This window comes from Lagenorhynchus albirostris, chromosome 13 (assembly GCF_949774975.1).
Source record: "Lagenorhynchus albirostris chromosome 13, mLagAlb1.1, whole genome shotgun sequence".
Classification (NCBI taxonomy): Eukaryota; Metazoa; Chordata; class Mammalia; order Artiodactyla; family Delphinidae; genus Lagenorhynchus; species Lagenorhynchus albirostris.
The window spans coordinates 22,420,198-22,437,395 of NC_083107.1; the positions used below are offsets into that span (position 1 = coordinate 22,420,198).

General features: G+C 32.3%; 1 protein-coding gene across 1 annotated transcript in view; it reads left to right on the plus strand.

Annotated features, from left to right (window-relative positions):
- The first annotated feature begins 330 nt into the window (after positions 1–330).
- Positions 331–17,198, plus strand: part of LRRTM4 (leucine rich repeat transmembrane neuronal 4) — an 848,333-nt gene continuing 831,465 nt past the window's right edge. The window contains exons 1-2 of the mRNA XM_060169581.1: positions 331–400; positions 2,248–3,794. Of these exons, the coding sequence (XP_060025564.1) occupies positions 397–400; positions 2,248–3,794 (1,551 nt within the window). The 5' untranslated portion in view covers positions 331–396. The remainder of the gene's footprint in view (positions 401–2,247; positions 3,795–17,198) is intronic.

Here is a 17,198-nt window from a genome sequence, read left to right on the forward strand (position 1 = left end):
TTTCTTTTTTTTCCTCTCTTTTTACAGAGAAGTTGGTTACCTTCGAGATGGGCTGTAGCTCTTTTGCACAGATTGTCAATTACTGCTGATGGGTCTCTGGTGAATTACACAATGATGCTCAGAGCCTAGAGGCCCTCCCCCACCCCCCAACTGCTTCCTTCTCCCTGCCCCCCATGCCACTACGTGCTGATTTTTTTTTTTTTTCCTATATGTATATATATATATTTTTTGTCTGTCCCCTCTGGGGAAGTTTGTATGGGGCTACTAGCTGACATGTGGGATCAGAATGGTGTGAATGACAGCCGCACTGTATCATGAAGGTGGTGGTGGTTTCAACACGTGAGACCAAACAAGAAGAAAGCTGAGAGAGGGGGGAACCGTTTTGGATGACAAAGGATGGGTAAGTGAACTTTTGTTGTTTCCTTCTTAGTAAAGCTGATCCTCTTGGCTTCGTATTCTCAGTCGTGGCATTAGCTGATAAAAGACGGGAAAACAGGCAAAAAGCGGCAGCCTCGGAGTTTGCCAGTTGACTCACTATAGTTGCTATTATATTTTTAGATCATTTTCCTTTTTCTCATTTTTTTAAACTGTAAATGTATAACATGGACTTAAACAGACTGGAGAAATATTTTTCAGACTGTCTCTTCCGAATGCGTATCCTGGCTTGGGAATTGAGCGTGAGATAAATGTTATGTTTCCTTCTATTTCTTGATAATATTAACCATGCTTGTATTTCTGGTTGCTGTCAGGAAGATTGTTAACACTTTACTGCGTGTGTGTAGGGGTGGGGTCATTACTTTATCAGAGGTCGCACAAGGGCTTGTTTTATCTTTGAAGATGTACCCTGAACACAGCTTCCAAATTTCCAGCAGTCATTTGCCAGTTTTATTTTTTCAAGTGTGACTGGCTCCCCCCCCCACTCCTTTTTCCTGTCTGGGAGAGCTGGAATGTATTTCAATGAGTCTGTAGCTGGCAAGAGGACAGAGAGCAAGATCGGGTTTCAAATTTAAAAAAAAAAAAAGAAAAAAGAAAAAAACTCTTAACAGTAAAAGGAGAAGTTTTTTTTTGTTTGTTTGTTTTGTTTTTTAAATTAGGGATTTGGCTGATTGCCTCTTGGTTAAAAACGTGAATATTTAAGATTAATAAAGAAACTGCAGCACAAGGTACTTTTTTTTCCCCTCACCGCTAAGAAATAATAAATCTACTGTTGATAGAGGAAAGAAGTCCTTTAACATGCTATGACTTGGAAATGCAGCATAAGTGCCAATAGATTGCAACTTTGCAGGTTTTCTGAAGTTAATGGAGGTTGGGGAGAAAAAAAAGTCATGAGAAATTTGAACAGGTTGGGATAAGGGGGAAATAATAGTCTGCTGTTTCTCTGCTTGTTTATCCCCCAAATTTGCAAAACCAACTGTGTTAAATATATCAGAAAAAAACTAGTGCTACCCAAGATTATTTTGTATTTTATGCAAATATTTAATAAGAATTTGATAGTCATAACTTTAGAGTGTTCTGTGTTATTAGTAGTTAGGACACTGAGCCTGTGATCACTGAGCAGGAGAGCCTCAGTAGGAATCGCTTCCTGAATGTTGAGAGCATATATGCCTATTAACACATTGAGAGTACCTCCTGCTGTTACTAGTCTTCATACCATGCTTCACTGGCTGTTTATACTGGTCCCAGGGACATTTTTTCAGAGCTCCTATATGGTTATCTCATTATGCAATAAGGATGCAATTTCAAGCAAGGAGAACTTGGGTTACCTTGACAGTTTACTGAAGCTCCTTTGCCAAATCACAGCTTCTTTACTCAACTAAGAAAGATGTACAAGTACAGGGCTTACGAAGATACATTTTTCCCATTACCAGAAGACTTAGTACTCTTCCTTTTAGTACTGGTGTTCAATAGAGTGACTAGCCAAACACTGATGTTATTAAATGTCGCCATTATGTGATAAGATAGGCTCGGTGTTTTTCAGTGTTTGATGCACGTATGAACTCCTGAAACTCAGGAAGCTGTGCTTAGTTCTATGACACTGTGGCGATTTGGAAATCAAGGAAGAAAACATGAAACCTAAATAGCAAACATGCAACACTGAAGAAAATAAAGCTTTAAGTGTCAAACACATTGTTCTTAAATCAACTGTCCCATTACTACACTAGATGAAATGCCCCTGATATTGGTAAGCTGGTGGTGATTTACATTAATAGCTTTACAATGTGCATTTGTCTTCTTTTAATATTGTAGGTTTCCATTTAATTACGCAGCTGAGAGGCATGCGTGTAGTGCTAGTGCTACTTCCTACACTGCTGCTTGTTATGCTCACGGGGGCTCAGAAAGCTTGCCCAAAGAACTGCAGATGTGATGGCAAAATTGTGTACTGTGAGTCTCATGCTTTCACAGATATCCCTGAGAACATTTCTGGAGGATCACAAGGCTTATCATTAAGGTTCAACAGCATTCAGAAACTCAAATCCAATCAGTTTGCCAGCCTTAACCAGCTTATATGGCTTTATCTTGACCATAATTACATTAGCTCAGTGGATGAAGATGCATTTCAAGGGATCCGTAGACTGAAAGAATTAATTCTAAGCTCCAACAAAATTACCTATCTGCACAATAAAACATTTCACCCGGTTCCCAATCTCCGCAGTCTGGACCTCTCCTACAATAAGCTTCAGACATTGCAATCTGAACAATTTAAAGGCCTTCGGAAACTCATCATTTTGCACTTGAGATCTAACTCGTTAAAGACAGTGCCCATCAGAGTTTTTCAAGACTGTCGAAATCTCGACTTTCTGGATTTGGGTTATAATCGTCTTCGAAGCTTGTCCAGAAATGCTTTTGCTGGCCTGTTGAAGTTAAAAGAGCTCCACTTGGAGCACAATCAGTTTTCCAAGATCAACTTTGCTCATTTTCCACGTCTCTTCAACCTCCGCTCAATTTACTTACAATGGAACAGGATTCGCTCCATTAGCCAAGGCTTGACATGGACTTGGAGTTCCTTACACAACTTGGATTTATCAGGGAACGATATCCAAGGAATTGAGCCAGGCACATTTAAATGTTTGCCCAATTTGCAAAAATTGAATTTGGATTCCAACAAGCTTACCAACATCTCACAGGAAACTGTCAATGCGTGGATATCATTAATATCCATCACTTTGTCTGGGAATATGTGGGAATGCAGTCGGAGCATTTGTCCTCTATTTTATTGGCTTAAGAATTTTAAAGGAAATAAGGAAAGCACCATGATATGTGCAGGACCTAAGCATATCCAAGGTGAAAAGGTTAGTGATGCAGTGGAAACATATAATATCTGTTCTGAAGTCCAGGTGGTCAACACAGAAAAATCACAGCTTGTGCCCCAAACTCCCCAGAAGCCTTTAATTATCCCTAAACCGACAACCTCAAAATCTGACCCCAGCCAGTCCACTCTTGAAACACCAAGCCCTTCCCCAGGGTTTCAGATTCCTGGCACAGAGCAAGAGTATGAGCATGTTTCATTTCACAAAATTATTGCAGGGAGCGTGGCTCTCTTTCTTTCGGTGGCCATGATCCTCTTGGTAATCTATGTGTCTTGGAAACGCTACCCAGCCAGCATGAAACAACTTCAGCAACATTCTATTATGAAGAGGCGGCGGAAAAAGACCAGAGAGTCTGAAAGACAAATGAATTCCCCTTTACAGGAGTATTATGTGGACTACAAGCCTACAAACTCTGAGACCATGGATATATCGGTTAATGGATCTGGGCCCTGCACATATACCATCTCTGGCTCCAGGGAATGTGAGGTATGAACCATGATCCTCCTAAAAGCGTTTCTACTGTGGGAAAGGAGAGGTAAATGTTTGAAGCTCTAGAGGTATCTCTAATCACTAGAAAGAGTAATGACCCTTTTGCTTTTGGGTTTTGCTCAGTGTGAAAGGTTACTTAATTAAATTACAACCACCAGGAAATTGACTGTTTTTTTTTTTTTCCTTAAATGGTTGAAACTTGAAGGAAGTTCATTCAAGGATGATATTAAATTGGAATAAAGCACTATGTTAAAACATCTGTTTTTCAACAGTTTGTATACAGGGGTTGGACTTACAAACACACATACACACAAAACTCTTTTCATCCTAAAATTTATGTCTGGTTCTTGTTGTTTGACTTTTGTAATCAAGTAAAGAAGGAGGGGCCAGCTTAATTTAAAAACAAAGTGACTTTACCAAAATTCCAGGAGGTAATGAAGATTTAAACCAAAGAGCAATTTACCCAAGGGTTGATTTTGTTGTACATTTTTTAGTTTTAATTAAAGCATGCAGCAGGGATCTCATAGGGATAACTGTTTCTGTGTTACTTGCCATTTAGTTATTATACCAGCATAGAGAATGTCAGGCCTATTGTGTAATTGTATTAAGGCGTTTAAAGATGTGTTTTTTCCTCCTTTCCTTCTTTCCTACCTTCCTGCCTTCCTTCCCTTATTTCTCCCTTCCTTTCTTTCTTTTCTTCCTTCCTCCTTTCCTTTCCTTTTTACTTTTTGTTTTTTTATTACTGGACATAGATCACTTTTCAAAAGTTTTCTTAAGTGCTGGCTTTATGTATGTAATCAGAATGAAACTTAAATTCTACATTTTGGCTTTGTCCCTGGTAACTAAAATCAGGTCATGATGTTGTGGATGATTTAGCAATAACATAATGACAAACATAACAGGGACTGTTTGTCAGTGTTGCTGTCATCCCCAAAGACATAATGTGTATTCTTGTTAAACTAATCCAAAACTAAGTGATGCAAATAGTTATAAATAAAAAGAGAGAGATTTGGGTTCTGAGTATTTTCCCTTTCTGTAACAATCACCTCAAATGAAGGCATTTCATGTTATACTATTTTCATTTTCATGAGAATAAGTTTGGATCAGTGTCTGATTTTTAATTTTAAAGGTCATATATAGGAATGTGTTTATGAGTAGGAAAATGGTCACAGATTTCCAACTTGTTAATAAGTAATACTGGATGCAAATTATTCTTTACTTGGTAAAGTTGATCAAAAAGTGCAAAGACTGTGACTGCCTAGGCCTTGTTACAAGAATAAATTAGTAAAGAGAGGTAAAGTTCTGGCTCTGCGTCATCTTAGTATCCAATTTTACATGATTGCTTTTTCGAAAGAAAGTTTTAATGACAATTTAAAGACTTTGCCCTTTTTAATACTAGTTATAAGAGTTGGAAAATATAAATTGCTCTTTGATAATATATTCCCAAATCTTTCCATAATCCTAAATGCAGATGCTAATGAAAATGTTTTCAGACAAAGCACTGAGTCTGAAGTAATCTCCAGCTCAGTGTAATTTGGAATATGGAGCCATTCTTTGCAGAGTTCATTTTCTCCTCTTTTTGTTTGATTGAAAATAAGAAAAGTAATCCCAGACAAATTCCTGAAAGAAAGCTGTATAAGCAATTGCCCTTAAAAATTAAAGAGAATAAAAAAATATATATAAAAGTCTAACAAGGATTGATGTTTCTATTGCAGGCTGACATTTATATAATATTTGTGAATATTAGTAAAACAAGTTCATCCTGCTTTATTCTAGATTTGTCTTCTATTTTGAGATCTTCTTAAAAACTAGTAATATAAAAAGAAAAGGAAAATCCAGTCCCATTCATTCATTTTCTCTTAACGTTTATATTAGAATGGTGATTTTTATTTGCAAGAATCACCAAGAAATATTCTTAAAGAGCTAGCACTTCAGAACAAGTGATTCTAAAACTTTTCCAGAGATCTTAAATTCCAGAGATTATCCTTTAAAGACCATAGGCATTACCATGATATAAACAAAATAAAAACATATTTCATTCTGTAAAAAAGTGTTTAAAAATACATTTTGATATTATATGTGTTCTGTAGAGTGATGTTTATGGTCCTGAAATTGCAGTGACATTGTTGGGGTTGGGTGTGGTGTTACAGCATTAAGTAATGAAAAAATTAATTAAATGTTATAATGAAGCTGTTGAGTTGAAATGGTAGCCCTACTGAAGTAGTCAAACTCTCCATGCCCTAAAAAGTAGAAAATGGTTGACTATACATCTGAGATCATTAACTCCGCTTCTGAGTCCTCGGGGTCCAATAAAGATATGGGTTAAATGAATATTAACTTGTTTTGAAACACAAATACACAGAATCAAAGTGTAGCTGCCACTCCTCCTTTTTGTCAGTGTAATCAATGTTCAGTATATTACAGTTACAGATAGAAGTAAGAAATAAGGAAAAGTAGATTCTTAGAAATTGTTATGAAAACAATAATTTTCCCTTACTTCTTTGTCACCCCAGAGTAAAATTTCTCTTGTTGAGAAAACTTCTCTACAAAATGAAGCCAAAAGAGAGAATCGATTTGCCCAAGTTTATGACTTTTTAGGACAGTGGAGGTATGCAGAGTTTAGGTCTGGTGGTGTTTTGAGAAATCTCACGTATCAATAGCTTAGAAAAATAGTGAACCATTAATATATTTATAATACATTTTTGTGAGGTAGGTTTTTTATTCAAAACATCCAACTCTACCCAATAAAGCCATAATATTTAACTAGAAAACTTAGCACCAAATGCTAATTTTCTAAGATAGTGCCTTGAAAAAAATTACATTAAATTGAAAATTTCACTTATATTGTTGATGTTACCTTCAATTATCATAATCTAAATATAGTTAAAATATTCATTTTGTCTATTTCCTTTGAGAAGAAAATAAAAATATTAACAGTCTTCCTTAGAATAATGTCTGTGAGCCACCACACACATCTAGCATGCAATTTATAAAGTAAATAATTTTGGCTCTGATCTTTATAAATTTAAAATTTTAAAGTTCCAAGTGCACATTATATGATAATAATCTGAAGGAGAATATCATAATAATTTAGGCAGTAAAACTTTCTTATATCTATAAAAGAGGGATAGAGTAGATAGCTATGAATAATTAATATGATATATGGCACAACTCCAATAGATAGATACATTTCAGTCATACTTTGAGTGGATCAGTGTGCTTGGTTGAACTGAATCATTTAATTTGTTCTCAATATGTGCTCAGAGAAGAGAACTTAAAACCAAAAGGATACAGCTTTGTCTAAAACTTAGTGCCACTGAGAGAAAATTGCAAATACTTACTTTTGAAAATAGCTTGTGAAACTTTGGATAGCTTTAGCTCATAAAAAATTATAAGAATTATAAAGTTACTTCATTTTGCATAACAAATTTTTTACTTAAAGATTATACAAAACAAAATTTTGAATACCTGGTTCTTCTAGGATATGTTTTATCAGCTGAAAATAGCAAGGACTTTTATAAAATTAGTAATTGTGAATATAAGCCAGGAGAGTTTGCCTTTTGAATTAAAAAAAATTGAAATTGGTAAAACCTTAACATGAATGAAAGTGGTCTCTAAAAAGATCCTGCGTTCAGAGTGTTTTAAAGAAGGAGTAATTAAAATATAAAGTTTAATGATCCCATAATGCTAATAGTGCTATCATTAGGGAAATGGGAATATAGGTGACCCTAAGGTACATATTTTTCAAATATTTAGTATTTTGGTTACACTCTTCAAAATCAAGTAAAATAAAAATAAATTGGTTGTCATTTAGGGCTTATATTATTTCTTTCACTGCTGTGCAGTGGGTGGTATAGACCATTTCTAACAACTTATATTTATTGAAGGTATTAGGTCATATCCAAACTACTGATTTAAAGGGGAATATTAACTTCTTTCTACACTGTAGAAATTGACATTTTGAAGTATACTGAATGAATTTCCAATAACTAAAAATCATAATATACTCAAAGAGGATTCTAAGTGAAGCAGGCCCAGTATCACTGAGTTTAATACACTTTACTAATATAAAGCTGTAGAAAACAAAGTTAATTTTGGTGGCTGACTACTACTGTGTCATATTAAAATGTTACAAAATTGAAACTATACTTTGTGTATTTAAAGGAAGTCTATTTATGCTTGTGTGTGTGTGTGTGTGTACGTATATGTGTGTGTTTGTATTATGTAAGTAAGCGTATGTGCTCATATAGAGAAATAGAGGGAAAATATAAGTATATTTTGTTCATTTTGAACACTTGAAATACTAATAAAATCTTGGGTCATGGTTACTGGAATTTGTTACTTAGGAAAATGCTTCTTAAGAATAAATGTTTAATCATCTCTAAAATTATATGTATCTTATGTCTAGATAGTCTAGCGTTCGTTTTTGAAAAAACAGAATTTATACTACACATTACCATTTTTGCTGTGACTTTGGGTAAGTCATTTCATTTCTCTGTGAACCATCACTGAATGAGTGTAATTCAACGAGTGCAATATATCCCAACTCAAATCATTCCTCAGAATAGTCAACTTTGGAAAATCTTAGTGGTCATTCCCAGGACTACAAAAGCAAGATGGGATGTGGAGGAAAAACTGAGCTATTTATATTCATTGTCAATGAGGAGAGAGAGAACATCTTGAGTTACTAAAAGGCGATATGCTCAGGTGAAAAGCCATACAATGTCTTTATGTTTGAAGGCAAAATATATTACACACATGCACACATGTGAGCGCACACACACACTTATATGTCTTCGAAATTCTTCCAAATAACTAGTTATTTTGAAAGCATTTAAAATATGACTTTAAAAAATCTATGGTCTAAATTTGATCCAACTAAATTTCATTCATGAGTACAATTTTTATTAGTCTTCAGATAGTACTGGTGAAGAGTGACAGCTGCCAAGAAGGCCCAGCATGGATAATTTAGGACAGGTTTTAAACTGACAATAAACAGTTCAATTCCTTTTTCTAGAATTAGCTCGTATTAGCATCTCATGAACAAGTTTTTAATAATTGGTTGCTCTCTAAATCCCCAAGTTGAGAAGTCTGACTCTGGTCTTAGGAATGGATAGCTTTTGACACACCCCAGTAATCTTTAGATGATTCCAGAATTTTTCATCCTGTGACTTTTCTATATTCAGTAAAATCTAGTCATTCTAGTTCTCAATAATTACATTTATAGATAGCTCTATGCTTTGGAAGTTGCTTGGGAATATTAGCATTGGGTACTTGGTGACTCATCAGAATTTTCATGTCTCTAGAGTTTCATGAATCACTAAATCAAAGTGAAACACTAGCAACCTGTATATCACCAGTTTTGAAGTTTTGAAAAATTTACTCTGTCTTTTGATCAGTGAAAAGCATAAAAGAGATGCCGAATATGTTTTAAAAATTAAAACTGCTTTTTATATTACCCAAAAAACTACCATTCATTGAGTCAGTTTAATAATATCTCAATATTCTTAAAATGAAAGAGAAATTGTGAGGGTATTTTTCTCATGCACTCCATAAGCCATTAAAATGTTAACTGTTAGTTAAGGAAGATTGAGAAAAAGCACAGTATTTCCTATGATATCAGAATCACTGGCTTTTTAATAAACTGCTTTAATATGCTTGAAACTGCTCTATAGGTGTAAAGGATGTGAGTTATACTCCTGCTAAGTGGTTTAAAAATAATGCTTCCACCATCAAGAGAAATTAGGGTCCTTTAAAAGTAAGACATTTGACTTTAAGTCAAATCTTACACATTATAATACTTGTAAAGTTTGGGAATGAAATGACAGCAAAGCAAATACACATTAATAAAAGGTTAAAGTAAGGGTGAGAATATAAAATTTTCAGAAAAAATCATGTCCAAAAATTATGAACAACCTTGACTAAAAAAAAAAAAAAATTGAATAAAACTGATGCCTCGATATCAGATAAACAATAAACATGTGCATAACTAAATAAGATTATGATATTTAGCATTATTGTCTGTACATGGAAATGAGATATCTTTTAATATTATATAAATGGTATTCTTAAACATACATAAAAAAGTAACTTTGAAATATAATTACATTTAAACAACCATGTACAATTAAACACCCGTATATCCCACATAAATATTTCTGAAATACTGAAATATATGTTGTAAACAGATAGTAGATTAATATATATTATAGTTTTGAATAAACCCCATTCTTTACTAACTTGACCAGTCCCCATAAATTGCCTCAAATATAAACATTTGGAGGAAACATTAAAAAAATTAATGGCATCAAAATAACTTTATGTTTCTTTTCTCATTGCCTCAATGTATCATGATGGTTTTCTGAATTTTTGGACATCCACACAGCTTCTCTCTCCTTTATTTCAGTCTTTCATATATTCACTGAATTCTCAGACTTTAGAGTTAGGGGTAAAGATGTAATAACTAAACCTAGCAAGAAGGGTCATCTCTTTTGATTTTCCTTTTATTAAAAAAAAAATGTAAAGTCTTCTAGTAGAAAAAAATAAGGTACAATAAACATGTTTGTCACTTTGATTTTTAAAAGAGAAGTTTAAAGAAAGAGTAACTATAATATCAAAACAAAACTTCCTAAACAAATTTATAATTATCATTTTTATCTACTATTTCAGTTGTTAGGATCTTCAAATCTCATTAAATTATAAAAACTAAAAAATGTATTAGGTTTTACAATATATTTGAATATTTGAAACAGACAAGCTAAAATGAGTATAGATGGATTTTTTTAAGAAAACTCACTGTTTTTTAGCATCTCAGTAGGCAAATGTATTCCAGAACAGAAATATATAATGTTATGAATTGATTCCATTTTGAGGTTATTTTTAATGTTAGAGCAAAACCATATAGACACTAATTTTGGAATACCAAATGATACAAAGAGGGAAAATACTTGAAATCGTTTTATTTTGGAAAGTCAATACTACTTAATTCATCTTCACTGTATGTTTTCATTTTAAAAAGATAATGATTGCTGTTTTGCTGACTTCTTTTAAAATTAAATATCATCAGATAAATCATTGAAATTATACTGATTTTATTAAAAGAAACAAACAAGAAACAATCTTTGGGTATAAATTCTATGCTTGCTTTTTCAATTCCTCCTTCCTCCCTCAAGTCACATTTACTGAAAGTTTTTTTTTTCATTTTCTGCTGCAAATCTAATTATTTCCTGTGCTAGGAATTATTAAAAGTTGATTTCTTGTTTCCTTTAACTGATTCCTATTAAATACATTTATGTGCAAATGAAGCCTTGAAAATATTGGTTGTTTGTTTCAGCATAAAGTTGATCATGATGGATTTCACTATTCGATATTTATTATTTTAAATCGAGACCAGCTATTGTTAAATATTCCTAATAAGACTAAAAAAAAGAAAATAATAGAAATATAAGTTAATTATGTCTGAATCTTTTTTGGTGTGGTCTCCATAGATGAAATATTGTTATTTTCTTCTGTGTTTATAGGTCTGAAAAAGTAATAGCAGAGAGGTCAGCCTTAAAGTACTTTAGGTTGATAGTCAAACCACAACATGGACCAAAATTGCATTTATCCAGTGGTTAGATCAAGGGGTGAAAAAGAGGTCTCAGAGATTTGCTTTACTTTTGTAATACTGGACTAGTAAATATATATCTGACCTTTCTGTGATATAATTTTTCCATCTATTGAACTCGGATAATAACTTTCCAACTAACTTGTTGAAATGATTAATGAGCTACTATTCGGAAACCACTCTGAACTCCTCCATAAAAAAGTTTCAGTGTAAATATAAATTATTACTAGCCATAAGCCCTACTGTCTAATGAAAAATGCAAAATACAATGTGGCTGTATTATTTTCATTGTTATTATTAGTTATAATGATGGTTATAATACTCCCTGATGTAGAAACAAGTGTTGTGGTTACATTTTTCATAAAGTGAATAATAAACCTGAATTTTCAGTCCCTTGTCTGAGCTGTAATTTAGTTTGGGTACCAGACACACTGATATTTAAATAGTACCTCAGGGTTTGTAAAATACTTCCTTGGCTGAATACTTTTTCATGTTTCAAAGAAAGCAGCATTTACAATTATTTTATTGGTATTAATTCTAAAGAAGAAATGGGTTATAGAAACAACTTATAAGTTTCCAATCTGATCAAGTATTGCCCTTCAGCTCATTTTCTTATCAAATGGAGGCAGTTTTAATTTCCCCAAAGTGTTTATGCATGACAAGTGGGAATTTTCAAATAATACTTAGGGTATTCTTATTGAATAAGTTAATATGTGATTTTAAGAACCGGATATTTATCTAGTGTATATGTATATACATACACACACACATATGTTTAATGCTTTGATGTGAATAGTATTTTGGTTGAATATAATATGAGTTCTTATTTTTGCATAAATATATGGTTATGTAATTCCTATTATTTATGATATACTTAAAAATGAAATACATTTAAATTTTCACATGGACTATTATCGTGTGCTGTAAAATAGAGGGCACCACTGGTACAAGTCCTTTACAAAAACAAGCAGGCTGTAGAAAAAGAAAAATGCTAGCATTGCTAGAGAAGACAGTAAGTTGCTTTCTTTGTGATTGGAAAGGCAGAATTATTCCAAATTGGAAATTCTGCCAGTTGATGAATGTTTCTTTCAATTATGTATTCTAGAATTAGGGAAGTAACCACATAATGAGGTCACAGATGCACTGGACCCACTGTGAAATGGATCTGAACCAAAACTCCATTGATTTCATGAGTCTCTACTCTGACCAGGGGACCACAATGATGTTTTGGATCTCCAGGATTAGTGTCCCTTCAGAGTTGATGTCCCCAGTAATCCACAAAAGTCTGATTACTTCACTTTCCCCAGTGCACAGTCACCTTGGTAAATAGCTGTATGTAAATGTATTGTGATTCAAGTTAGACGTCTGTCCACTTGACCTAGCAGTCTTCCACTTATACAGACTGAGTAAGAATTTAGTAGACTGCTCCTGTACTTTTTTCAAAGGACACCATAGTTAAACAGACAACATCATAGGTGTCTTTTGAATCAAACTACATTGATTACTGCTTTAACTCTACTGTCCCATGTGGTAACCATGCCCATCTTGTCTTGGCACTAGACCTGTGCCACCCAAGAATCTCAATTTTCACATTGCATTTAGGGATGCCAATTCAGTGGTAGCTGTTCCCACTGTAATTTCTGTCCTGCAGTGAAGAGTGACAAGAGAGACATTAACCCTGAACTTACTTTTTTCAATCTCTTTCCCCTCTCCAGTTGCCAGGCTCTCAATCAATTTTATCATCTTGGAATATGGTCCACAGTATTCTAACCAGATTTTCTTTAGTTTTTGAGAATTACTGCTTAGACTCCAATCTAGAAATGTAAAAGAAAAGAGAATATAAAATGTAAATATAAAATTCTGACTTTTTGTAATTCATACTTCTTTGAGCTCTCCATCCACTCATGGTCTATGTATCTTTTCTCAAATGATTAGAGGATAAGAGATGATTTTAAATGAATATTCCAACTATTTCCCCTTTAATTTTGGCATAACACCTTCCTTGAGAATGTGCATACAGTTTTCCTCCAAAACGTGAAGATTGGCAAGGATCATTGGCCTAGAAAGAAGATAGCATCCATTCTCTTTCTCATTGTGTTTCTTAGTGAGAATTAATTGGAACATGGTCATCAATTGTGTAAGCAAATATACTATTTTATTAATGTTGTCAAACTATTATTAGTCTATTGATAGTAAACAAAGAGATAATCTTATTCTAAAATATGAACAAGTATAATTTTGTGGATTAACCTGACATGTTCTTATTTTTTTTATTTTCTAATTTTAAATGAATGCTTTGTTTAGGAAATGTTGAAAATATGAGATTATTTACAAAAATAAGCAAGAAATTATCAAAAAATCTCACTATGCAGGGATAATACTTTAAATACTCTGCTATATTTACATCTAATAATATGCACAGATATGTGTATGTGGGTGTTTATACAATTAATTTAGCATTGAAAACTGTAGCATAGATTACATAAAGTATACTGTTACTTTAAAGTTAACATTTTGTGATGCATAGAGTCACTTTTAAAAATACTATTTTTGAAATTACATCCCTAAAGTGTCATATTTTACTTACACTTCCCTTTTTGTTGAACATTTATGATGCTTTTTTGCACATTATAAATATTTCTTCAATGGCTTCCTCATCTAGATAGATTCCTAGAAGATAAAATTCATAGCCAAAAGAATGAAAACATTAAATTTAACTCATGTCACCAAATTACTCTCTCAAAAATATATACCTATTTGTATTACCACATGAACTGTACAAGAGTTATTTTCCCACATATACACCAACATTATTTATCTTTTTTTTTAAGAAGTTGGCAATTTTTTTAGTGTTTAATATTTATGTCTTTAGGCTGTAGAATTTTTTTTCTGTGTATTTTGTGTTATTGGATTTCTTATTTTGAAATATGGTATATAAATAGTCCATGGTGTCAACAATAATACTAGTTTTCATTATGTATTTTTACATTGCTTTTATTTTTAGAAAGACCTTTCCCATCCTGCAAGGAAACATTTACTATGTTTTGATCACTCCTTCAATAATTTTATTTTTATATTTATTTCTTTAATCTACCTACAATATCCTTTAGTATATCACGTGAAACATGGAGCTAATTTGTTTTTTATCACTAAAGAATTATGACAAATGTGTTTTACCATTTTAATGTAGAATTTTCATATATCTGCATCATTTTTGTGTTTTTTATCTTCTTCCCATAGGTTCATTCTCTATTCTTATATCAGAATCATATGTTTACATTTTTATAGTTTTTAAGTATATTTTTAAATTTTTATGTGTGTCTTTACTCCTGCTGCTAAATTTCACATATATATTTTTAATTGTCTTGTTCATTCATCACTGTTTTTATTTGAAATAAAATTTAGCATCTTTCTCTCTCTGTCTCTTTTTTTCTGGTGCTCACACATACAACATACACACATGCACAATATTTTGACTGGGATTATGTGGATTGATTAATTCATTTGGAAATAATTGAAATATCTACAGTTATCAAAAAGAAATGCTATAAGTGTTATGGCATAAAAATGGCATAGAGTTCCATTTATATTATCTATTTCTTACGTCCTCGATAAACATGAGCTGATTTGCTTTTTATTATGATTCTAATATGTATATAAACACACACACACACACACACACATATATATATATGCATGTATAATTATTATCAATATTTTGACCAAGTCCTTAATTTCAGTAGATTGTTATTTTTTTTGAAATTTCTGGTTCAAAAATAATTTTGTAAAGAAAAAAATGTATTAGCTTTCTAATAGCTACATTTCTAATTTACTTATTTTTCTATATTGTATTGTCTGAATCTTCTAGAATAATGTTACACGATTATGGTGATCTGGAGCAAAATTTTTTTTTCTAATTGTGACACAGACTGTCTCCTGTGTTTTTGTACATTTTATCATTCTATTTATTCATTCACTTATTTATTCAACAAAAATGTATTGTATACCTACATTAGTATCTGTTAACACTGGGCTCAGTGCTGTGTTTACAGTAGTGGATAAAATACTTTGTTTTAGGTAAAAATTTATTTATCATATTTTTCATACCTATAGTCTCATTTATAAAATACACATTTATCAAGATGGACGTTAAGTATTACTTAGTGACTTTTTGACACTTTGTTTTTCTCTTTTTATGAGTTCTGTATTTTTCCCCACCTTTTAGTTATTCATTTTATGAATTACATACTTTTATTTCCTAATGTTAAAAGTTATTTGCAATTCTGGAATACATTATGGTTGTTTCTTTCATAATATATTTCCTAGATCAGTTCTCATTGTGTCTACTTTTGTTTGCAAGTTTTAAATCTCTCTTAACTAATAAGGGAACTCAAAATTATGCTCTCTTTATCAGTTGTCACATTTATTATATTTTTTCTAGCTCTGAAATGGTTAAAATAATATGGACGTGATCTTTTCCTTGAAATTTATAAAATATTCCCCCAAAACTGCCTTCATGGTTCTCTTTTCGGATATAATACTGAGAAAATGGTACAAATTTTTATCCAGTTTTTTTTTTTTTGCCTTTTTGTGTCCTTGAATCAGAATGTTGAATTAGATTTCTTAGAAAAATACCCATTTCATTGAAAATGTAACATATATAATGATTTATATAATAATTACATTTTCTTAAACATCTTCTCTAGTCATGTATTTGTTCATTCAGTCTCTGTGGACCACTATACTAGAAACTGTAAATGAGGCAGGTGAGTTTCTTCAATCCATATTCTAATAATCCAGAATAAAGTCATTAAAGTATTAGATGTACTTTTTTCATAAGATTTTAAAGTCCTTAATGATGTATAACTTCTCTAGTTGTACCTTTTTGTATTTTAGTTTTGTTAATTTATTCTTGTTCATAATTGCTGAAGGTTTTCAGATTTATTGTTTTCTTAAAAGAACTTGAGCAGCATTACCTTCAAACTACAGGAAATTATATCAATGTTTTACTTACCATGGTATAATATCATCTATGTATGAATGAATCCCTCCACCAATACTATCTGACATTCTAAGTTATTTTACCTTATCATTCTTATCTTACATTTCACTGCCTTATATAGCCAAATTATTTCTTTAATCTATAAGGGGTTGGCAACATATTTCTGGAAAGGACCAGATAGTAAATATTTTAGACTTTGTGGGCTATATGGTCTCTGTCACAACTACTTTACCCTGCCATTGTAGCATGAAAGCAACCATAGAAAATATATAAAAGAAGAACACATCTGTGTCCCAATAAAACCTTTTTTGCAAAAAACAGGCAGCAGCTGGATTTGGCTCATGTCTTATAATTTGCTGACTCCTAATCTAGATCATTTTAAACATGCCTGGGTCTTAACACTCAAAAATAAACAGCATATAATTTTCTCCTAACCTGATACCTTCTTCTACTACTGCCCTATCTTAGTCCTCTCCTTCATAGAAAATCTTGTCATAAGATTCTGTCCCAGTCTATATTTCCTCATCAATCTCTCAATTCTTCAACCCACTACAATCTGTCATCAGAGCTTATCAAGCCATAGAAAGAGCTCTTGCTAAATTTGCCACTGACTTCATTATCACTAAATTCTATGCCCTTATTAAAATTCTTTGCTTCACTATGATATCTCAGTAACATTCAACACTGGGTCTTTTCTTCCTTCTTTAAATGTTTTCCTTTCCAGAATTCTGTAATCAGATCATTTCCTCTTCATTCCAACATATCCTTTTCCATTTCCTTTGTAAGCTCAACC